The sequence below is a fragment of the Gnatocerus cornutus genome, chromosome 6 (assembly GCF_029298725.1).
Source record: "Gnatocerus cornutus isolate USDA-ARS CGAHR chromosome 6, icGnaCorn1.1, whole genome shotgun sequence".
In the NCBI taxonomy this organism is placed as follows: Eukaryota; Metazoa; Arthropoda; class Insecta; order Coleoptera; family Tenebrionidae; genus Gnatocerus; species Gnatocerus cornutus.
Window position 1 is genome coordinate 7,799,955 of NC_142238.1, and position 25,103 is coordinate 7,825,057.

The 25,103-nt window shown below is 37.9% G+C and overlaps 1 protein-coding gene across 4 annotated transcripts in view; it reads left to right on the plus strand.

The window, feature by feature from the left end:
- Kdm3 (Lysine demethylase 3) overlaps positions 1 to 25,103 on the plus strand; it is an 84,052-nt gene that overhangs the window by 23,489 nt on the left and 35,460 nt on the right. For all 4 annotated transcript variants that reach the window (XM_088038869.1, XM_088038871.1, XM_088038870.1 and 1 more), the window contains exons 3-7: positions 435 to 548; positions 5,961 to 6,164; positions 11,919 to 12,003; positions 14,662 to 14,753; positions 24,132 to 24,264. In XM_088038869.1, coding sequence (XP_087894995.1) covers positions 435 to 548; positions 5,961 to 6,164; positions 11,919 to 12,003; positions 14,662 to 14,753; positions 24,132 to 24,264 — 628 coding nt within the window. The remainder of the gene's footprint in view (positions 1 to 434; positions 549 to 5,960; positions 6,165 to 11,918; positions 12,004 to 14,661; positions 14,754 to 24,131; positions 24,265 to 25,103) is intronic.

Here is a 25,103-nt window from a genome sequence, read left to right on the forward strand (position 1 = left end):
AACGGCTTCAGATTTGTTTGTTCAGTAATTTAAAACGTTATTGAGGCTTGGTTGAATTCTCACCTCGTGCAGGTAGCAATTGCTGTCGTTTTTAATGAAACATTCCATGAATTGCATTAAGCAGTACTCTAACGAATAAAATAAACGGTACTGGCTCACCTTGGCCGTCTTGAAAATTTTCCCGCGAATTTTTTTCACGCGAGGTCTATTATATCCTGTCGGTGCTTTCGCCTTCGCCTTCGTAATCCTATAAGATCATCGTTTTTTGTCTAGCGAAATTCGCTGATCGTAGTTTTTCGCGTTTAGGATTTCATTTTTCGCTGTGCCAGCTGGTGGAAGGAAATTAATTACGTCTTGATGATGAGATAGCATAATGGGAAACGTCCTTGCTTGTTTTGCAGAAGCAGAAATAATGACACGGTGTTTTGTTGCAGACGTTTTCGCCTCTGGTATCCACCGTAGAGATGATGCTCGACCAGCAGCCGGTGGAATTTCTGCTGGACAAAGAACTGGCTTTTGAAGATTACAAACTACTCAAACCTTTCCAGGTAAGAATGACCAAAACAAACGCAAAAAAAGGTTCCGCTATTCGTGCCCATGATGTATAATCTGCAAATTTCGAAGATACGCAGACGGATGTAAAAAATTTCACCCCAGGCAAATTGAAATGGAAATTATTTATTGCGTGTTTTTTCGCTAGAAAATGCTCTGTGTTAAGGCGAATATAATCACGAAATAATTAGTGTACGGCGTTATGAATAATTCAACAACATTGATTGGCTGAGTCGGTAAAATTAACTTTTTACCCATTTCACATGCATTGGTAAACATGAAACTGACCGTGGGTGGCTCCATTTCTTATTTATTGCATGTTATTACGGACCGGTAGAATTTTTCTTGTTACTTCCAACTATTCCATTAATAGCGAGCGGAGATAATGAGATGCAATAGTATACTGGAATGCTGATTGAGCTCGACTAATTAACTAACATTTTCTTTTTTGCCGGTAGCATTACTTACCAAAGTTACGAGTTTCCTATGAATGGGGTCATTTTGAAAGCATTTTGCAGTTTGTCGTAATTTTCCAGGTTGCCGATTTTAGTACCTAAAATCTTTTCCAAGACAATGTTTCGTGCTTTCTAGTACGACCTTCAACATTGGATTTTATTCAAATTTATCTTTATTCCATCTATTTGTGCTACTGGTTAAATAAAGCATTTCAAAATACCTTGAACTACTTGATCATCTTAAAGGATAAGCACTTTTTATTACCCTTGGATAAATTTTCCTCGTTGCCTTATTTTCAAGATTTTGATACGGTTTAAATTATATGTATTATCGGTACCTACACGTTGCTGAGTTGAATTAATATTTAAATTTTCTTACTGATAACGCTACCATCTAAATTCTTTCTTTATTCATTCAACACACCAGTAATGTGAGAATATTTTTTTCTTTTTGATTTCTCGTCGTCTTCGTCGAGTCCATTACTACTTCATTAGTAATTCTTCACATCTGCTGCTGTCAAGGTACAGAAAATTCTTCACCTGTAGCTACGGTTATCTCATAAAACCTTTTGATGGGTGATGAAATACATAAAAACAACAAATTTCCAGCCGTCGCGTTTTCAATTTAAAAATGCAATATTGGTTGCCAAAAATAAGCTGGCTAAATGCACTATTATTATTCGCTTCCATGTCACGTAAAAACACTGAAACTGAATTATTGTGTCATTCATTGGCTCCATTTTCCAAAAATAAATGTCGGAATTTAGAGCTCCGCCAGAATCGCATTGTTTAATAACCATCATGAATGAATGTTCTACATTGAACAAATGGCAATAATAGAATTGGCACCTGTCATAACATTGTTCGTCGTCTTTGCATTTGAATAACCGACGTGTGAGGAAGAGGAAGTGACAAATACGCAAACCGCGTAATAATTAAAACGTTTTCCTGACTCATCCTCTCTTTTGTCAACAATCATTAAATAATCCAAAAAGTAGTTCAATAATAAACCTGACTCATCGCCGTCGTCATTGACTTTCACCGCAACGTCACACGCCATTATCCATCATTAAAATATAAGTCGATGGTAGTGTTTCGTCCTTTTCCGTCAGTCCAGTAATGGGCTCTTTTTACGACGCATCGTTGGCGTGACGGGTGTCAATTATCAACAACTTCTCTGTTAATAATGTCCGCTTATTTCCGGAACCAGCAATCCGGGAGCGTCCTTCAATCCTGGTGACCTTTCAGGACAACCACGTGATTAAGTTTTCGAAGGGCGCTGGCAATGAAACGTGCTTTTAATTCGGAGATTGCTGGTCTATTTTTGTCGCTTTTACGGCGAGACGGATAGCGTCGTTAAAGTAATGGCGTCGAGTCGCAGAACTGACCCTATTCTGCCGTTCTGCAAGCAAAGACCAAAGACCTCATCTGCGATTATTCCATCGTTGGAACGTCTTTCATGATTGTTAAGGAAAAGGAGTCGATGCCGCCAACTTGCCAATTAACCGCTTTGGTAGACGCCAATCCCAATAATTATGGAGGAGCAAGAAGTTAAACACGATTGCTTAGAGCTCGAATCCGAAATTAGAAGAAAATTACGATGCCCTTATTTAAAATAATGTTACCTGCTTGAATTTTCTCTTTTTTCTCACCACACATATGCAGTTTTAACATAGTGTGAAAGTAAAAGGGGCGTGCGTCCTTTTGTTCATGACTCATAATTAATCAATTCTCTATTGTTTGTCTGCCCACTTATGAAAGACATCAACATTGTGTTGCACACCGTCAGATCTATTTTCATCCAGTTCCCAAGAACTGCTTTTGGCGACACCTGCTGCCGCGGTGACGTGAACCTGCAACTGTTGCATAACAATCAAGCCGAAAATCACGAAAAATTCCGTCTTGTCGATGATAACAATTTATCATCACAGAAAAAAATCGACTGAAACGTGCTTCCTGTGATTACCTCGTTATATACTACACGTTTCTTCCTGGTGTTTGATATAATCGCCAGAGCCTCAAGTGTTATTTCATTCCACATATTTGACCTTGGAGGTATTTGCATTGTGTTCATTGCCATAACAACACAATGAGTACTTTCTACAGAAGATCGCGGACTATTATGTTTAACTTCCACGACACCCACCGGATTTTTCCCATGAGATTATTCCATTGTGGTCACTGGGCTGAAGCACGCTCGGACTGCAAAAAGTTGTTATGACTTTATGAGGCAAACAAAACGAAGAACGACCAAATGGGCAGACTGGAACTTGCACAGATTTGCTTTTCAATTTTAATTTGAGACAAGACAGGGGCAGATAATCCTGGATTTTATCCGCTATCGCCATTTGAATGAAAATTGAATGTGATTATAACGGTAAAGCGAAATAAATAGAAAATTCAAGTGATTTTCATTTTAATGATGAAAGTCTCTTCTGTGGGCGTAGTTGCAGTTTTAGCAAACATTCCTCTAAAATGTTCTCTCAGAAAGTTCGTGCGGTACGTGCGAACCGATTGTTATGTCATCAAATGCCCTCAAACAATTAATTTCTTTTCCCAGAGTTTCTCAGTTGGTTATGTGGATTTTGAGCACAGTTCTTGAGATTTCAGTGTCAATTTGAAGCTGTAGGAAACCAAATTTAAGGTGACTAACCTGCCTTGCAACGTTGAAAAAATGCATTGTGCTGATTACAACACTTTTCCACAGTTTAATCAGATTACAGTAACCGCGATGACAGCAAAAGAATACGACTTTTGTGATTCAAATCCAATTACTCGTCAAGTAAGCAGTTAATTTATCTCCTGCGAGAAATAGTCCGCATCGTTGACTACAACTTGATAGTTCTAGAAGAAAGTCACCACGGTCGACCGACTCTTTGTTATGATTGTTTCGATGTGAACTTCTCGGGGTCAGAAAGCCCAGACGTTAATGTGGCCCATCTGTTCCCGCAGGAGGAGATAAACCTTTAATTTCATTCTCCCGCTAAAAACGAACAATTTCGCTGGTTTCAATATTGGCAAAGTTCGTGAGAGATGAAAGAGTAACCTTTTAATGTGGACGTCGCTTCCGCGACCTGTGTACGCTCAACCGCTCACCAAACAAAATTTATGAGAAACTCCGCAGTAAACAAGTTTAGCAAGTTGTAACGAGAAAACTTCATTTTACCGTTTAAAACTTTTCCGAATGGCATTAGCATACCAAAGTTGGCGGGGAATAAACTGAGATGGAATAAATTCGTTTATTTATTTCAGGAAAGAGTGAAAGTGTACCGGAAGGATAATCCGGTGACATTGACGAGTTTTTAATCAGTTTCGTTGCAGATCAAACGCGATTGTATCGATCGGGAAAAGAAAAAGGGGAATTTATTGCCTGTTTACTTTTCCGACCTTAATACGCACGTTGCGTGTTCTGTTGCTATTTTATTGCCACGGCGGAACCACAACCACGATTTTCCGGGGACTTTGGCGGTTCCGAGAAATTTACACGAACACTGCGGCCAATCGTGAGCAAACAAAGGAAGACGATCTTTAAATAAAGCGCATTTTTGGTAAACATTAGTCACTGTCGCGGGGACAGGTTTAATCGCATGGAAAGGCATCAAGTTACAATTAGAACTAGGCATGTTTGTCTCTGGTTGTTATTTTTATAATCAACTGTTTAAATAATTACATAATCTAAATTGTAAAAGCTGCCAGAACCATGAATGCCTAAAATTTGTGAAAAAAGGACGAACTCGATCCACAATCAGTTGGAATGGTTTAATTTAAATCACTTGTTAGTGGTAATTGCTTAGCTGCAGGTTATTCTGAGGAAGCTCCTCTTTTATTTTCATGCCACATCACTTCAGACTCCACAGAATGAATAACCCTGAGCATATGCATAGTGCGTGTTATTATTGATTAATCCTGCTTGCTAGTCTCGTCGCCCACATTGTTTATACGACTTGTTTAAAACCGGTTATCGACAGTAGGTACAACAATGCACTCATTATAATTACACCTACGAAGTGTAGGCGCTACTATTGAACTATGACATACAAGAAATTAGGTTCTTCCTCCTCAAACTACCTTTCCACACGCTCAAATTGCGGTAGCATTACTTCGACAATAGGAGCTTTGTGAAAGTAAAGATCCTGCCGTTATAAGAAGTTGACGGCGTCTGATCACTGGAAAAAGCTCCCGACAGACTGGCGAGATTAACTGTAAGCTCTACAGTATTTTCGCAGGTTATTATCTCTGATTTTTTCGCGATGGGATTATTAACGACATCCTGATGACTCAGTTTACGTATTCTAGATGCAGAAGATAACGTGTTTGGTCGTTGGAAGTCGTTATGGCCGCCTTTAGGTCGTGTCCTGCAACTTGGCGAACCTGTTCTCGTCAATAGTGATTTTTTAAAATCCCGATGCGGCCGTGCCGGGTTGCCAGGCTACGATTTCTTGCTGAATTCGAGCTTTCTTGGTCGACTTGTACGACTGGTTTTTATTCCGCACGCGGTTTTTTTCCTTTTTTATTATTTTAATGGAAGCCGCTAGCCGCCGCCGCAATTCTATCCAAATTGATTTATTTATGAGGCGGATTAAAATTGCTTTACAATCTTCGTCTTGGTCGTGCAGAGAAAGAACGCCGAGTTCCTTGTCCAAATTACAAACTCACGTGCCGGTATTAATTTGGAACGATCTAAGTTTTAGCTACTGACAATTGTGAGATTAAATTACAAGTTCTAAACAAATAGGAATGGGGAGTTAACCGCAAAGGAAGCCGGCAAACTGAACAAAGTCCTTTGTCATATCTCATAAGATTACGTCTTCAATTAATTTGAAAGAAAGCAACCTACGTTCTGATGTTTTTAAAAGAGGTCTTCTAATGAATTATTTATTTAATTACCCGCTTTGTGGGCGTGAAAATTCACCCCTTAAACGACCGTTTTCTCACGTGCACCTTTTTTTGCAGGAGTGGGATTCAAGTTTGCCAGGTGTGCGCGAATATCCAGAATTAAAAGCAGCCGTAAGACTATGGGCTGAACAACAGGATGGCCAACGTATTCTTCTGACCACACCCAGCGTTTTGATGGGTTACAGGGTGGAGGTGTATAGAGCCGAGGGTACAACTCAATGGTACACAGCCGTGATAGTAGGATACAACGAAGCTACAAGGGTAAGTCTCGTTAATTCTTAATCACAGACATAATTACATAGGAAGTGTACGAGAAATCTCCGTTATACAGTTAGAACGGCGAGCCAAAGCAAAATAAGAGAAAGTCCTCGGTAATAGAACATGATAAGAGCGGAAGCTGCCGTTAACGGTAGTTACGGATCTTACTATGCCTCGAAGTGAGGAATTGATCGCTAATCGGTTTTTATATGGGAAGAAATGAAGAAAATGAAATTCTTATAGTAAACTCGTTAATAACAAGGAAATAATGATTATGGAACACATATCAGGTGTGGCGAATTTATGGTCTTGACTTATCCATTTATGCAAAAACAAAACTCTTTTTTGTATGAACAGATTATGAAGAGAAACAAACAAGACGAGACATTGTTTACAAACATATGCACTTTGTATTTTTAGTTTAGCTTAATTATTTTAACTGGCATCATGCAGATTAACAAACAAAAACTCTGCAGGTTTTAGTTTACATAAACACTTTTCGCATTGTTTTTGAATAGGTACAAAAAGTGCTGTTTATTCAAAGAGGTGCAAGACTGATCCGTTAAGAGGATGACTCCAAAGCAAAGCAAATTTCGAAGCACTAATGAACGCCAGAAAATTGGCTTCCAACAAACTGATAAGTGATAAAGTTTACAAAGACAGTAAAAGTTCCGGCTCGGGTTCAATAAACAACTTTATCTTTTTAAGCACATGATTTTTCGTACCTCGCCCTCGTTCTCTTCCATTCATAAAACAAAAGGATTAATGAACTTCAAAATGAATTTCTTTTGATAAAAAGCAGAGCCTTGGATCAGCTATTAAATGGAAATGGAATGCTTTTACATTTGGAAATAAAACGGCCGATTTTAGTAATTTAGTCGCGCTATCTTCTTCCAGCTAATTTCCAAAAGTGAGGGAAATCTTCCACCGCTGCTGAGCAAATAAAGTGAAACCACGCGTCGCGATAAGACAGATAACTCCTATTGGGATCGAATCACAGTTAACTGATATTAAATCCTGGAAAAATTTCCGGGGAAGTGGGATCGTTTTGCTTTTTTTCCAATAAGAATGCGGTCGGAGATTCGCTCGGCGCCGTCATGAAATAACTCCAATAACAGTTATGCACATTCTCTTTTTTGCTGTCTCTCTCACCGCCGACGAATGTGCATCATTACCAACGGCGCAACTTTGACCCCAGCAATTTATCTGCTTTCGCACAGTGTTGGGCGGCGGATTCCGCATACGTTGACTCCGTAGACATGCCAACCATTTGCATAATCGCAACTGAGGTTAATTCGAGCGAGCTCGTTTAACCCAACAATGTGTTGGTGGGACGGAAAGCTCCGTTTTAATTAGACAGATCAGAAACAGTTAAAAGCTTGGGATTGTTCAAACCCACGAAAAACTTGAGTGCAAAGCGAGAGCTTTGGGAGGATGTAAACAAAAAGTGGTCGGGCAGTGATCCTGGCTTCCACAAACTCATGTAATTCTAATGGCCGCAGGAACAATCTGTTTTAAATAATTCAGTCTGATTCTCGCGATATAAATAAATTAAAATAATTTTGACAATGATGAAAATTTATGAAAGAAGGAATGGATCGTTACATAATTCGTTTCCTGTTAACCTTAACCCAATAATGCTCAACGTTCTTATTCAATTTTCCAACCCATGTTTCTTGAGAAAAAAATATTGATTAGGAGCTTGGGCTTCCATTACCTTATTGAAAATTCCCGTTTCTAGAGCATCACGCGGCCTTTTTATATTGAAGCATTTATTACCTATATTTAATTTTATGAAGCAGTTTATTATTGGTATCTATTTCGCTTTCGTGGTATTTTCCAATCAGTCTTTTACGACTAGAAACCTCACGTTTTTCATCTACCTTTAAAAAAACTGAACTGCCCGAGGACACCATAATAAACCGGTTGCAAAATAATGAATTTATTTAATGAAATTATAAACCTGGGTAATTAATCCGTGTATTAACCAGAAGATTACGGAGATTATTTTATTTAAATCAAATACTTTATACACATTTCATTATTTCAATCTCGCAAACCTTTTCAACTTCGTAGCGCAAAAGTTAATAACTTTCAAATACATTATTTAAACAGACTAATTAATTTGCTCCCATAATATTCATTGTAACAACAATCATAAGATCAAAAGAATATTTCTTAATATTGTTTTCTATTGTAGTACGATCTCGTTGCGAAGTATGAAGTTCTGAAATTTTACGTGTGTATTTAGAAAATCGGAAATTTCCTGCTTGGCGACATTATAAACTGAAGTTTATCATCACATTTTTATCATTGGCAAGTCTAAATTTATATAAATAAAGATTCCACGAGACAAAACAAAATTTACGACACAATGTTTGCCCGACAGACAAATAAAACGTCCTGATGATACAAATGATGAAATATGCATGTGGTCTCGTAATAAGATAAACTCTCCAATGTTTTGTTTTTGCAGAACTTTGACATCTCGTTATCTAATCTCCCTGTGTTGAAGCCACCACTATTCGAATCAGTTTCCATAGTTGACTGTCTATGAAGTGTGTCAAATATCGCGAGATTAAAAAAACCGTAAATAACGATAAAAACCGATAAACCCACTTAAAATGGCAAAAGTCAACGTTTAATTACATTCCGAAATACTAACTAGGTCACCGCTGATTGTTTCCCCAAACCGCAAGAGGAAGTCCCACGTGGTCAAGTCAGAGATCGCACTTCTTGGATTTTTAGTTTCCATCGTAATCCGTTCTATGATTAATTAATAGAACGGGTCGAAATTCCGGTCGATACAACCGGCGGCGCCGGGGTCTCACATAAATTAAAATGAAATATTTGTGCGAAAGGAAACTCAAACAGACGGAAGAATTAAATTCTTATCCATCTCATGTTCAATCCATGTAACAGATTCGTTGCGAATTCTAGGAATTCTTGCGTTTTTTTGCCAACTTGTCAACCGCAATGATTCAACAGAATGTGGACGAAAGTGATTCACACTTCTCCGGCTTTAATTAAAATTTTTTTGCATGTTTATCCGACGTTTTTCATTCATTGTAAAGCTGTGGTTTGTCTGGGTCCATATAGGGTTCGTTTATGGATACAATTGGTAGTTTATAGCTGTCGTTACGGTCCTGCATTGCATACTCCATAATCGTCCATTCCTATCAATGTTTTATGGCCATGTATCTCGACGCAATTAAAGCCGGGTAATATCTTGTTGGTCGGGGTCATGATCCGATGCGACGGCGGTTTTTTAGCTTTTGATAAATTTGTTTATCCCGTCTCCAAACTATTCGCAATATTGCTCTTATTGTAAAAAAAAACTTGACTCGACCGGTCATATGAATAAACAGTTTTATGAAAAGACCTTACAGGTTATCAGATTAATCAGTATTTATTTTTGTTATTGGACTAATAATTACACGTGCAACTACTTTAACAGGAAATGATAACGAGCTTTGGACTAAAACGTTGATAGGAAATTGGAAAAAACATGACCGAGAGATTAATTGCATCTGCGGTCGGTTTTACTGAAATGGGGAATAACAAACACGTCCTTTGAAGAAATTATATGCCATTTTTTTATTATGACATTAATGAGAATAGTACACAGTAAAACCGATCTCTATGTTGGTTAAAGTTGAAAGTTAAATCGTATCGGTCTTGTAATCTCCGTTCTTTTATTGCGCCTTAAAGATTCCTTTTGATCGATCTTGAATAGTCCTTTCCGTTTCCTTTTTTGCGGCATCCATCAACTCGTTTCTTTTCACAACATCGTTGGTTATACACGTCCAATTTTAAGATCGGAAAAGTGTTCTAGACTTTGAAAACAAAATAAATTAAATTATATCCTGGAATCGCGAGTTGAAAACTCGGCGTATTCATTAGGAAAGTTTTGAGCTCTGAGTTGAAAAGTTTGTTTTGAAGGAAATTCGACGGAAAGTTATCCAACTTGGTTTAATGGAGATAGTTGAGGCAGACAGACACGTGCGTGTGCAAGACGACAGACTCCATTTTCCTGTATAAACTTTGTGCAAAGAGCAGTTGTTCGATTCGGCTGAGTTCCACTTTGTGCAACTTTAACGGCATCTGCTGCAACTTTCACGATGATGCTCCAACTCGATTAGAAACTTGGAGATCGATTGAGGTGTTAAAAACCGCAAAGTGTTATTACACCATGTTACATTCCTCCGAATTATTTATGCGTTCCGACTTCATGTCTTGGCTTTTCGAGATTCTCTGTGCAAACTATCTTGGCAGTTTTCCATGGCTAATATTTAGATTTGCATAGAATTTTATATAAATCAACCCGAGTTATATTTGCGGATCGGGTCGGGTATAAATAATGTTTTATTTATAGTCTAATGTTTTTGTAAACATTAAATTTTCCATTGCCTGTTCCTGTGAACCTGTGGGTTTTTTCGCGGTCTGGCGTAATCGACACGATGATGTTTTTATGGTGTTTTCATTTGCATAAATTATTACAATATCAGATTTCTAATTTGTTCTACTTTATTGCTTTATTCCAAGTTTAATCATTTCTGTCTGCTTGGGGTTAGTGAAAGTGCACTGCCCTCCACCGTCGCCCCTATTGATATGTCTTCCACGACTTGCGAATTCTCGTTTTATGGCAGGTGTGTGCCTGGAAAACCTCTCTGGTTCGTAACCTTGTCCACAAAACGTGATAACCGGTTTATCAACCTGGCGTGCGTATTTTGCTCACATTTAGCTACTTATCGTAATTTATACAGTAAAAGTGATTTAATTAGATTGTAAAATATATCAAGAACCATTAATAAAACATCTGGATAATTACGAGATTTTCGTTTATTTCTTTTTTTGGTAAATTAATGAAAGCGATTTTACTTACGGTTTATCTTTTAGAGGGGCTCAAAACTGTTGAAAGAATCAACATAATTTTTTATCAAAGCGACTCGCTTTCTTTACGAGGCGCTTTCAAATGCTTCATTCAATAACAGACAAAAGAAGCACTCTCCGATAATAGCTTTGTTATGTCTCCTAGACTCATATTTATTACTTGTTTATTGTATATTGATTATTGTCTTCTCAAGAAGAGGATGTAAATTGCAAAAAGGAAAAACCCAAAACTAAAATTGCATAAAGGAGTGCATTGTAATAATGCTTGCGATCAAGGTAAATAAATATAGAAAAAAAATCAGTCATTTTAAATTTGGAACCAAAATCGGACACTAAACCAATTAATTGTTTACAACGTGAAAGAATTCCCCGAAATGTTTATTACACAATTAAACTAATTAGCATTGGGCGAAGAACCTTGCAAATTTTCCACTGCACCATAAATCAATTTATTTATAATTACCATCATTTTAACCAAACTGTTTTGGCACCTCTTTTGATTTTCGACAACAATAGCCAGAAGACCACAAATAAGTGCTCATTATTGCTTATTTATTACCAGAATTTTCATGCATTTTGTTACTTTTAAACCATAAAGACGATTTACTGACATTGAGTACCGCTATTTATATTTAAACCAAAGTCTTAAAATTCGTTGGTTCCGATTGCTGGAATAAAATAAGTTACTTGAAGCTGCGAGCGAAGCGAGCTATGTCAATGTGAGAAAGTTTCGCATTTTTAGTGATAACAGTGCACACAAATAAAATAAAAAATAATTCCGGCAGACACTTTTCAATCATCGAAGTCGATTATTTCGCACGTTGCAATTTCCGTTTTAAAGTGATTTTATCTCTTTTTTTTCAGGACCTGACAGTGACGGACGACACTGTGTTAGAGGAGCACAACGAAGATCCGGCCCTGGTGCAGATGCGTCTGATAGGCGACGGCGGTGAGTTGTTTATTTGCATCCATTTTTAATTCGTATCGTATTCGTGCAAATTCACAGTGCAATGCCCTAGTTTCGAGCGTGGCGAACCACCATCACGCAACGTTGAATAATAAAAACGTCTTCCTCCGATGTATATGTATAAGAAATTCTCTGTCTTTCTCATGTCGGATGACGCCACATTGTTTCGACCGACTGAATTACGATATGAATTATTCATGACAGACATAAAATGTAGGTATTTATTCATATGGAGTGCGACGTCCTGCTTCAGGCAATCAGGTCGGAGCTTATTTATGCATCTTCGACGAAGCCGGTAGTGAGCAGCGTACCGTAAGATAATCTTCAGATAACAAAAATGCCGTCAACACCCACATTCATAACGGGCAGCTGATAATTGGACACGGTTTGTTTTAACGATTTTAATTACTCACACGCATGTCAGTGAAATGTGGACAGAAATGCGACGAATTTGATGAAGTCCTGACAATTTACAGTCCTCGCCTACAATAATAAAACTTGTTGGATTCCAAACGGTTTATTTTTAAATGGCACATTAATATCACTAGATAACATCTGTATTTATAGCGACATTAATCCATCCAAAGTCAGAAATAAACGGTTACGTATTCGCGAACTTTTTCTTTAATGTGTTGGCACCATCCCCAAATATTTAGCCTTCAAAATGTCAGCGAAGGGTTAATTTAAATCGATCGATGATTTAAAAACAACTTTTCGCACAAAAAGAGTATGCAGACTATTTTCTGACGAATATATTATAGTGTCGTTGCACCAAGGTGTTCTAGCAGGTGTCTTATCTCCCGGAACTTCGCAAACATGTAATGTGTAAATGTAACCGTAATTACAGGAGGTGATAAGCGTAATGTTTGTTTAATTATTCATTATTTGTGTTCGGACTAGCGGCAACTGTCAATATTTACACTGACGAAATTCCTGGCAACAGGATTTGGCTCCGATTTCACGGAAATTACTGTTCCAGATTTTCAATCAATTATTTATTTACTTTGCAAATGGATGAAACATTTATATACAGTGGCCTTATCACACTCAATAGCTGATATAATCAGAGATTCCTCACTTGGAGTAGTAACAGTATTTAATTTAGATTTATGAATTTATCAAGGTGAACTTTGTATACTCGTACAACGGATAATTGTAGGACAAATTAAATAGATACACTCTTTATCTTATTTTTTAATTCTGACAAGATAATCCCAAAAATATTTCCTTATCAGTCCGTCAAGATACAATGTTTACAAATGAACCACTCCAGAATCTGTCTATATTTAAGTTTCGTATTAGTCATTAAAGTGCCCGTTATCACTAATCGAGGCTATTGTAAATTTTCCGTGTATTCTTTGTTCATCAGTTAGTTAAAAAAGTTATCTCAAGAGGTACTACCTAGTAATAAAATCAATCAGAATTTTTATCTAATCTTAAAATGTTGTTGAAATTAGTAATTTTTATTTACTTGAAAGGAATTGCGAATTTTCCGCCAGATTAATTTTCGTTGTTCTTCGGAAGAAAAAGAGCTTCAGAGAACTGTATCAATGCGATAATTTGAAAGTACACATTTGGAGTTGCCATATCAAACTACATAGTTCGAATTTTACTACCGAGAAGTCTGTAAATAAAATATTAAGCTGGTAATTGAGTCAATATTTGATAAGATTGTTGTTAAAGTCAGTTTCATTACGCATTAAAAATCAAACATTATCATTTGTATATTATTTGGCAAATGATAATAAGGACACGACACTATCAATAAACGGACCGTTTTTTCTGTCATTATTGAGTTTTCCGCGTGCTTTTTGTGCCTAGTCCTGATTGCCAATAAGCTAGAACGCCCTTACCGCCTACACTGGACTTTTCTATTCATTGAAAGAGAAATGAGATGAGACAAATAAACCATATCGGATGTTTATGCAGTTACCTCAACGGACAATGCAATAACAATTATTTTTGAAGCTGTGGCATTTTGTATTTCTGGTTTGGTAAATTCCAGGGTTTATTACCGCTCCTGTATGGAGTTAAATAACAAGTTTTCCGCTGCATCAGTTATTCTAGAGTTTTGGGTTGTTTTGTGTTGAAACTTATTCTAGCGGGAATAATTATGATATGAATTACTTTGAACGTTATACGGAATTCCATTAGAGCTTTGACTCCTGGCCCTTGTCATGTCTGTGGTGCTCGAGGGTTGGAAAACTCCGCTTTGCGACTTTCAAAGTAATTAATAACAAATTTACTGCCCGGTAACCTTTGAGAACTTCTTCAATATTATTTTTTCCGTAATTCTCTTTGAACCAGTGTTCGATCGAAAAGTTTGACACCATTAAAATGAGTTTGCCAAGTGTAAACTTTTCCTCCGGAACTTTTTATTAACTTCGGTAACGATAAAGTATGTGCCTTGTCCCTCCTTTCTATTGATTTTCGGCGGAAATCCGACTCGATTCTCTTTCTTTCTGTCTACGTTGTTATTTTAATCGCTGTTTGTTGTGAACCTAGCGCTCAATTTTTGCCTTTGATTCGATCTCGTTGTCGGGGATTTATTATATCGCCGCCACCGGGTCTATTGTCGAAGGAAGAACGTCCGGGGGTTCTTTCACGATCTAATTGGTTATTTTGTGTGTTTGTTTGCAGTGGTGGAGTCGATCATGCGCGGGGAGAACGTGGGCATCACCCCCCGGAGGTCACGATCAGCCGTGCTACAGACACAGCATCAGCAGCAGCCGGTGAGTATATGTACGCACACCCCTCCAACCCCCACACATCATCCTTTTTATAAACGTAAACAACCCCTGGAGGGAATTACGGGGATGTTTTTGCGGCAATAAAACTCTTAGTTAGACGCTAATACGGATACCATATGGAAATCTCGATGACGCAGAGCAACTTCAAAGAGGGATTTCACTTTTAATTGAAAGTGTCACAACATTGTAATGCTTAAAGTTGCCGAAAGCTTTTCGTTCAGCTCGGGAAAACTGTTTTATTCAAATACGGCAGGTATAAAGTATAAAGTAGAATTCAACGAAATTGGCTTTGTCGGTATGAGGGATTCTAATTTCTTTTTTTGCTGGTGTCAACTGGCAGAATCATTTAAGAATCTTGTTTTAAATTTTGTTACCAATTAATCTTTCTTATCTGGAATAGCCTATAATAATTATAAACCTACACACTACAATAACTCTATTTTTTATAGCCTCCGGACAATGGATTTTCCTGTTTAGGTGCAGCACATTTTTAGTTTTTAGCGGTCGATAAGGCTATAAATGTGAGAAACCTGCAACTGTTGCCGACTGCAATAATTTGTAATCACAGTCCAAGACAACTATTGCTAAACGGGCGGTCTTTGATCTCAATTTACTCTTCTGTAGACGGAAAATTTCCTATATTGGTTGCAGGTGGTGATTATTTCTTTTTGAAATTCCCAATGGTTACGCCACTGGCTTTGAGTGATGATTGCTGCGGTTTTCGGCGGGTCATAAATACTTGAGTGAATTCCACGGATTAAAACGTTCAAGGTTACGTTTTATGTGATGCTTTTTATTAATGGAAGTGTTTATAATAAATTGTGTTCCTTGAAATGACACGGCTTTGAAGAATAACTTGGTGTCATTATTAGGAGCGGAAAAACAATAGCGTTCGAAATCAATGGCAGTGGCGTGTTTGGAAACGGGTCCAATGGTACCGGATTTCCCACGAGGATCCAGCTATTGTTTCATTAATTGACATTGCATTATACAGGCGAAAATTATACTGTTTTTGTTTTTGTCAAGTGATTGATGGAGTGCGGTACAAAAATTTTGTAATTTTGTTCTATTTGGACAAGGACAGTGGTCAACTTTATGCTGCTTGATTAATTGCTAGTTGCAGCTTCAAGGCTGGAAAACAGTGGATATTATATTATTATAAAATATTCTTATCAGTTAATCGGAGCGTTATTGATGGGTCGCGTGCCGTTAGCAATACCATTTCCAGCTAATCCGTTGTCTAACTTCCAAATTTCTTTATTTCTATTTGCGTGAAGGAACTTGATCGATGCCATCGCATGATCACGAAGTCATGTTGTCATCGACGCACCCTTCGTCGTAATGAATTTCTTGCGGGACGCTATAAACAGGCATTTAGTCTAACCGCCATTTGGAGCCCATGTAATAATTTTCTCCGGGAATAGAGTGAGAATCCCATTGGGGCCACGATATTGGCCTAATTAAATTTCAAACCGCGAATGTCTGAAAAACGTACAAGCGACATTTCACGACACGACACCCATCGAGGTTAAACCAAGAAATTATTGTTGAACGAACTGTTTTTTTTACTTGCCACCTCTCGTTAACCTTGCATTACGAAACACCGTGTAATCTAGCCCGCAGTGTGAAATTACGGTAAATTATGGAAAGTATCGTTTAATATTAAACGCATTCGTTTGCGTTTCCTGTGTTACATTAGCATAACGATGGCGAGAAAGTTGTTTGGAAGAAGGCGATGGATCTTGCTGTAAATGGTATTAAGAAGCGGTTTAATCGATTTTGGGATTTTTGCTGTGGTATGCATGATTTAGCACGATATTGTCCGCAAAGTTTCTACCGTCCTCAATGCATAAATTATTGTGGGTTGAGTGAAGCAAATCTTTCGGAAAGATGTACATATATACAACATCAATTTCCGTTGGTCCCGAGAATCAATTTTAGATCCACAGTCCTCCAAGAACAAGCATTCACAGTAGATCCATTTCTTTGCTTCAATTTAAATAAAACCGCTTTGGGTCATGAAATTCATGTGCTTAAAGCTGCACATCCGTGATTTGCAACTTTATAAACTTTCGTTTGAACTTATCGTAAAAATTGAATTGAACCTATTGGCATTCCACCTCGAAGTTGGCACACAACATTGTATGGTTATTGCAGTGTCACTACCGAAAATCTTTTCTCGCTGATTATCATTTAATTTTGGTCATAAATTCCTCTCCGACAGGATTATGAATCGTATTAGTCATTGGGCGCTCCCCTATTTCCTCACTCTTCGTCGCCCGAAATTTCTTTTGCGGTTGACGACCTCTCTTTGTCCGGTTTTGGGAAGTGCACCTGTTACGGTAGAGAACTTGAGAAAGGGTGGTTTTCTACCTGTTAATTCTCTACTTTGGGGTGGTATTTACCTGTGTGCGACCTTGGCCTACAATGTCTTATTAAAATTAACGCGCGTTAATATTCATTGTCGGCTCGATCGCTAGTCGTCCTACCATAAATTATTTATGGTTTTTTGCCAAAATAAATGTTATCCACTTGACTCTCATTAATATTCATTTGCATTTTGTGGTTGTTTCGAATACAGTTACTGCGATAAATTCTCTACTCGTTCGACAAATATATTTGGGAAATGAGTGGGAGTTTGCATAATGAATAATCGTTTGACCTTAAAAGGGTTATTGCTGGTTTAAAAAACGAAAGATTTAGGGAAAATGTGAGCCGACTGACGTCACCACAAACCGCGTTTTTTTGAGGGGGCGACGTGTTTAAAACAACATTAGCGAAAGTTCACGTAGTATAAAAGACATTAATAAAGTAAACATTCTTTCTCCAGACCTTATGAAGTAGGTAATTATTTAAAAGTAAAACTACATCTCGTTACCGGTCTCACTAATTACACAAGTTTCAGTTTACGGCGAGATCTCCAAGAAAAAACGTCAAGCTCCGTTATCATTAAATAATTATCGGATTCTTGAGACCAATAATTAAAAGTAGAAATCCAACTACTCTCCCTATAAAAACTAGTAATTACACAAACTGTGTTTTCTGCAGGACGTCAGACACTATTATTCATATCTTAATTTTTAATGAACAACCCTCTGAATCATTAAACAGCACTCGTGTTTATACACTCATTGATCGCAGCGCAGGTGAGACCATTCATTCAAAAGGTGGATCGGCATTAAAATCCATACTTCCAACTGAGTTCATTCGATCAATAAATGGATTTCTTGGCACTAGTAACAATCCGCTTAGTCATAAATATTTTAAGAGCGACTTTCCTAAAACAGTTCATTCAAAATAACCGTAAAGACGAAACTTGAAATAACTGTCAATCATTGTGAGAATTTTGAAAGTAGCTACAGCTTGAATAGAAGACTCTATCTTCAGAGGAATGTTTATCATTCGAATCTCCTAGTCTTTAAATATGAATGAACGGGCTGTTTTAAATATTTGTGATCTCACGAGATAATTTGATGTTATCTTCAAGCAGCTTGTACATTAAAAAGTATGCCAAACTTTTAAAGGCGGCAGTTTTATGGAATTCAAAAATACTAGAGATGAGACGTCTTTTGATTTAATTTTGATAAATTAAAGTATGTTTGTTTATCTTTTAAGAGATTATCTTTTGTGCAATATGCAATTCGATGAAATTGCCGTCATAATGCGTTCAAATAATACGTAGGTAAATTTTCCTGTGCTAATGCACAGATTTATTACAATAAATAATACTCCTAAGCTGGCAGAAAAGTATTCATTATCCCTTTAACTGGATTTTTTTTATTAAATAAGTATCGTCGCAAAATTGGTTACAAAAATTCAGGTCATGCATATGAGAACCTCAATATAAAATGTCAATTATTTACCCTTGTTAAATTCGTGATAATGAACAAATAATGTAATAAATGTAACAAATGTGTCTTCGTTATTTATTTAATGTCCGGAAATGCAAAAATAAAATTCAACTATATGGAGGTATCAAATTTCATAAACATGCTTGTTTTACATTCAGACAAATAAATTGTTAGCTGTGCACTATGAAATGATATTATCTGAAATTAGAGTAGCGGAATTGTCGGCTTTATAACCCAAATTTACTATTCCTATATTTACGGGATTTGTCCATAAAAATAGGTCGAAATGGAGTAAAAAATATGGACTTAAAATATGTATGTTATTACGTTCATATTTTGGTTGTGAAATTCATAAATCGTTCCTAACGAAGCTCTAAGTACAGCTTGTATATGCAATGGTTGCCAAATGTTTTGCTCCACATCTCATCCTATAAATTCGTCGAAAACTTTGTGAATTTTGATGTTTTAGCCACCAAGAGAACTGAACATCAATTTTGAAAATAAAAATATTTTATGCAGTACAGGTCAGAATTTTAAAGGAGATTATTTATTTCCAAAAATGACGGCAGCCCCCGTTGATCATTTAAAGAAATCTCCGAACCCATTTTGTGTATTAGCAAAATAAACAGTCTAAATTTAAGTTGTTGTGAAAACCGTGTAGTACTTGGGTTTATCACTAGGTAATTACCAAACATTTATTTACATCGTGTATGTTTACTCAAGAAATGAAATAAAGTTATCGCTAAAGATAAACAAACGTAACGAGTGTGGAAGACCTTGTCGCCTTTTTCGTCCTGTAATGCTATCCTTGACGATGTGCAAAGAAAAATGCACTCGAGAAATCTTAAAATCATGCTCTCAGCAGTGTCACCTTCACAACATTAATAAGCGCCAATTTGTTGTTTTCCCAGTCAAGGCAACGTAAATGTTAATCAACACAGAAACATTGTAATTATAGAAAAAATTTTTCTGCGAAGTCCATCGAACGGAGTCAATGACTGCGAATAAATTCGAAAAACGTGTGAAATGGATTATCATTAATTAGTTATGTAGTACATGACCTTGACTGCTTATTACAAATAATGATTTAGCGGATAGTAATTTCTTAATTGCAGCCCAACAAATTACTCGCGACTTAATTGTTTCATGTTCAGTGAATCTTATCCCCATTCCGCAAGCCTCACCTTACGTTACGTTACAGTTCAATTTAATAACACACGAACAATGGGTACATTAAACATCGAATTCGTTACAATGCTAATTACCACCCATGATGGTCCATACATGAGTTCGTGGGATTTCTAGAACATTACCATCGTCTCTGTCTCTGTTTTTCCACGCATTACATAATCCTATCTCTAGGTGAGGAGTGTTGGAACGATGCGTGGTAAGCCGGTGTCATTTTGATAGACGTTTGTGAGTTGTTAAATGATGCAAAATGGCTGACCTCGCCGTCCTATTTATGGTTCATCGGGTTCACGGTACCGCACTGCGCACGAGGCTCAAAATAGTCGGTCTTGTGTGTAGATTCTGGTTGCCAAAATAAAGAGGACACATGGACATCTGCAAGATGCAGTTTCTTGAGGGGGGGGGAAAGCAGGAGAGATGCAGTTTGGCCAGAACAGTGATAGATGATTACACTGTCTTTACATTGCAACGGGATTTCAGTCAAAACACCCAAAGTTGAGCCGATTAATTTATTGACTTTATAAAGATTTTTCTTTACATTCTTTCATAGTTACCTATTGGAATTACATCCAGCGACAGGAAAATGTAAACAGAAACAGAACAAAACTTGCAAGTACACCGGAAAATGGTTACATTGCTCTTTGTTTCCATTTCAAATAAATTATTTTATGTAACCGCGCCCGCAGAGTCATGCACGGATTAATAGGTATATTTAGTTTAATATTTTGGCACAGTTGAACCTGCAAATGCATAAAACATTTAAGAATATCTTTCTATTCTCGCCTTTGTGTGGGGGCCCCGAAATGGCACTTGTCACTTGAGATAAGTGATGGCCAAGGCGACTGCGATTATGGAAATCGCTATGACCGTCATTTGTTTGAGCTGTCATCGTACAGGAACCGTTACTTCACTCGAGCACTTTATGAAAAATTGAAAGGATATTTTTTATTTATAAAAGTTAAATCCAAAAGTGTCTATCAATTATGTAAGCTTGGCGTGTTCGAGTTATCGATTGTGCTGCAGACACAATAGAATTTGGTATGTACCTATTTAAATTGAAAATGAGTTTGAAATAAAATTAAAGGAAATGCTTCTATCTAGGCTTGATGACGACTCGCCTAAAGAGTGATCTTGCGGGTTTATTAGATCTTTGCCAGAACGGCTGGAAGTCTAGGATGAGCTAAACCTGTTTATTTATTTAATTAAAACCAAGAGAAATGGGTTTAGTGACGAAAGCCACTTTAATGAAGATTAGACGAGGAATTATTAAAGGGTTTTCTGCTAAACGTTGTAGCCTACGGACGCTAACCCCGTTTTAACGAACTTCTTTAAAAACATCTAAAAATAACATTGTGTGCAAATTTGTAAACACTGTGGTGGTTAATGCGATTTATGCAAACAAAGCCATGTTCATACATACTTAACATGCCATTTTTAGATACATTCACCGTATGGATATGTACATAATGTTTACGTGTATATAAAACGACCTCAGTGACCTCTAATTCACTGGGGATTTTTTGTTACTTGTGACCTTATATTTGTTTAAACGATAAAGTGTCAAAATGTGTTAAGTCTCATCTAAATTAGGATTATTTGGTTAACGTGATATAAATTTAAGTGCTCGTGTTTTGAAGAGTGGTAGCATTTTTTATTAGCGTCTGTAGTAGTCAGAGATTTACGAGCTTTTTGTTCTATTCGACTGGCTGTAGCTAATTTTTCGGAGTTTCCGGGTTGCTTTGCCCTTTGAATTGTGCCAAACACAGATATGATTTCCATTTTCAGGTCAAAACTACAGTTAGAACGATTTATGGCACGCCTAAACGAACATACCAACTTTATATTAAATGTCCAAAAAAGGTTGATTTGTTGATAGTTCCAACTTTGGAAGAGTATAAGGAGGAATCTAGTCATATGTATTACAGTAGATAATATCTTCATCTGTCTGTAGCTGCTTTTGCATCCTTAAATAAAAGATTTAAAGAAGCTTAGTTTTTCTGTTTACTGGGAAAGTTTCGTTGATCTGAGTGTTTTTTCGTTTTTGGAATCCGTTGCAAGTAATCTTTGTTGTCGATCTCGAAACGTTCCAGGTCGCAAAACAAACTTGTCCTTAATAAAAGCAAAACCAGTTTGGTCTCAGGGAGACGCTTTCATTGAATTCATTTCGCACGGTGATTTATCAATAAATCTGGTTTTTGGGTCACGACGAATCCTGCAAATAATCGTCACTTGCGCTTGAATTCCACAGCATTATCCTATCGCACCCTTTCTCCTCCAGACAAAGCCGGCGGCCGAACCGCCGAAATCAATAGGTGGGTCCGAGTCCGGCCGTGTCCGCATCCCGTTTCCGGCGTCCTCAATCCTGGTGTCACCGATTCTCTGGACTCGTCGATAAATACCTAAAGCGGCAAAGAGGAATCGCCGCCGGTTTCGCCTTTTTTCCGTGAAACTGCAGTCGATGGCGGCGCGGCGGCGACTGCGCCCGAGTTGCGCCCTGCCCAGCCGACTGCACTCCGCCCCAGACGCTTCGGCCGCACTACACTCTGCGGAGCTCAGTGAACACGTTGTTCTTTGTTCCGCGTATTATTTGTTCCAGAAAAACCTCAGTGCTTTCACCCTTTTCAGTGTTCTGGTGCTTTGTGACCCCGCCGGGGCCAGTGCTGTGATGTTCGGTGCAATCGCCCCCCGGAGGCGGCTGTGTAAGTAGTGCCCGTTAAAATGTGCCCGATCGATAAACGGGGGGCGCTGTTTCAACGCAGGTGGCCGCCGTCTCCCGGATTAATTAGACGCGATTTCCATCCACGTGACGTACGCCCGGATTTTTCCAGCGCGGAAAATGCGGCGTCCCTGCAACCGGTTTGCCCACTGTCGAGATTAATGGAGCGCGAGTCGTTGCAGCCATAAAGGAGAATTGAATAAATTAAGCGCAGACGGCGGCTGAAAATTGTAAATTAGGATCGACTTAAATTGGTTTTGTTTGATCGTGAAAGCACCTGTCCAAATTCTGGATTTCATTAAAATTTCGCGCTCTTCCAGATTAACAGACTTCGTTGGCACGTTATGGATTATGCTAATTCGGGATCGTTTATCAACTGACCGGTTTTCGAGTGGGTTTATTGCTGACCTTTCTTTGACCCAATCCGCCGGGGATAAATCTTTCATTTTTTTTCACATTTTTTTTATTTTGTCCCTGTTACCTAACCATTCGATCAATTATACAGGCATCTGCCAAATTGCTCTACAAAGGTCATAAAATATTCAAACTGTTGAATGATTAACGGCTACGAATTCGAATGCCAAACGGATCAAAAACGAGAAAATCAACCATCGCGAGCACAAAGGATGCAATTTGATCAGGATAACTTCCCACTCGACCTTTTGCAACCTTCGCAACGAAAGCTGATTTTATTTCCTACTTTTCGTGGATAATTATTAAAATCTGGAACAGTTGTTCAGCAACCGTGCATTCATAAGGTCATAAGAAAGTTGTACATATATGTAAACGCACCTAGTTTATCTAATAATGCTAAGATACACATTATAGAATGCGGGTGACTCAAATCTATTTCACTTGTTTTTGAACACGTATTTTTAGCAATGATCGATGGAAGCTTTTGATGAAAAACCTTTCGCGTCCAAATTGATTCGTTTGATTTGTTTTCGCAACAAATCATTTATTGATCCTAAGGATATTAACTTCTAATGGTTGCGGTGATTGGTGCTTAACCTTTGAATCACCTACAACGGATTTAACACCGTTGGATGAAACTTGCATTGCAATTATGTACATTTTTCATTAATTTAGCTTGCTCGTAACACGTTAGAAATGTTTCTAAAAACAAACCGGCATCGGCATTTCCATCCGTTGCAACATAGCATCGCAGAGATGCATCTGCGCTAAATTCAGACGCATGGACGAAGGCTGTATCGCTATAAAAATTACGTGATTGTTTTATATAACAGAATTTCACCTTGCAGACTTCTCCTTTTGCATAAATCTGAGAAACCAGTTTGTCTTTGTTTGTTGAGCGAATTATAATTATCTCCTTTCGAAAATTTGGGTTGGGTAGAAACGTCCCAAGTTATGAAATTTCTGTCCCTTGATGTTATCGCTGTAGGGTAAGCGTCGTTAATTAGACCCGAAATCTGCAAGATTGAATGAACTCGTATGACCTCGTGCGTAATAAATCGCTAGAAAGCAGAAATGTTTGATAATTAGCGAAGTTGCCTATAAAATCCTTGAAACCTACGTTTTATCCTAACTCCAATAATTAATTGTCGCCCGACCGTGAGACTAATTAAGTTAATTATTGCCATCCAGAGCCGCGTTGTCCGAGGATTATCAGTGACCTCCTCTTCGGCGACAAGTGTCAACGGCAGGAAGCAGCGATCTGGAAAGCCTGCTTTGGAAGTCACCGCCAACGGAGGAACATCGCCGGAACCGCTCGATAAAGGTGAGTTTACACTCGATATTAAAATTATGTGATCGTGATTGATGACTTCCTGACCCGCGTCACACGCATTGTCTGGAGTTTCTTGTGACCCTGAGACTTAGGGTCAGATGCTAAACTCCTTCGATCGCAATTAAAGACAAAATGGCCGACGTTCATTCGTGTTCAGTCGAGCGTATGCTGTTATTCCCACAACTCTTCCTATTCACGATTTTAATGGACGTTTAGGGTATTTTTAGTGATCCCCTTTCGAAAAATAAAGAATCTGGGTGGAGGATCTAGGGCCAGATGCTCGCGCAGCGGGAGGTTGCTAGGGATCGAAGTGCTTGTTGAAAATATATGGCCTCTTTTATTACATTTTAGAACGGTTGTCTATCCTCGTCTCAGGGGAACGGCCGGCGCCTACGCAAAAAGGGGCTTCTTTTCCCCTGTTTTCGCCCTCAGGAAATGCACTTGTTTGTCGGGAAACGTTTAAAATTATTTGAGGGAAATTAACCTTTGCAGCTTGGAAGTCAACAGTACATGTTCTGCTGACGGAAACCTCCGTTCGCGCTTTGTTTTTACAATAATTCCAACAAAAACTAGTTGACACTATTTAGCAGCTTATCGTGCAAATAGTTGTGCCAAGTCGTTAACCTAGTGTGACGCACAACACAAAGTAAAAAAACAAGCAATAATTAACGCGACTTGATGATAATGATAATAGAAAATGATAACTGCGAACCTTAAACACTTCAATTTTTATCATTTAGCACCCTTTCTGTATACAGAAAATTGTTCTTGCCCACGATTAAAAAGTACTTTAAACTTTTCGTGTTCTTTCTGGATTTTGCGTTTGACAG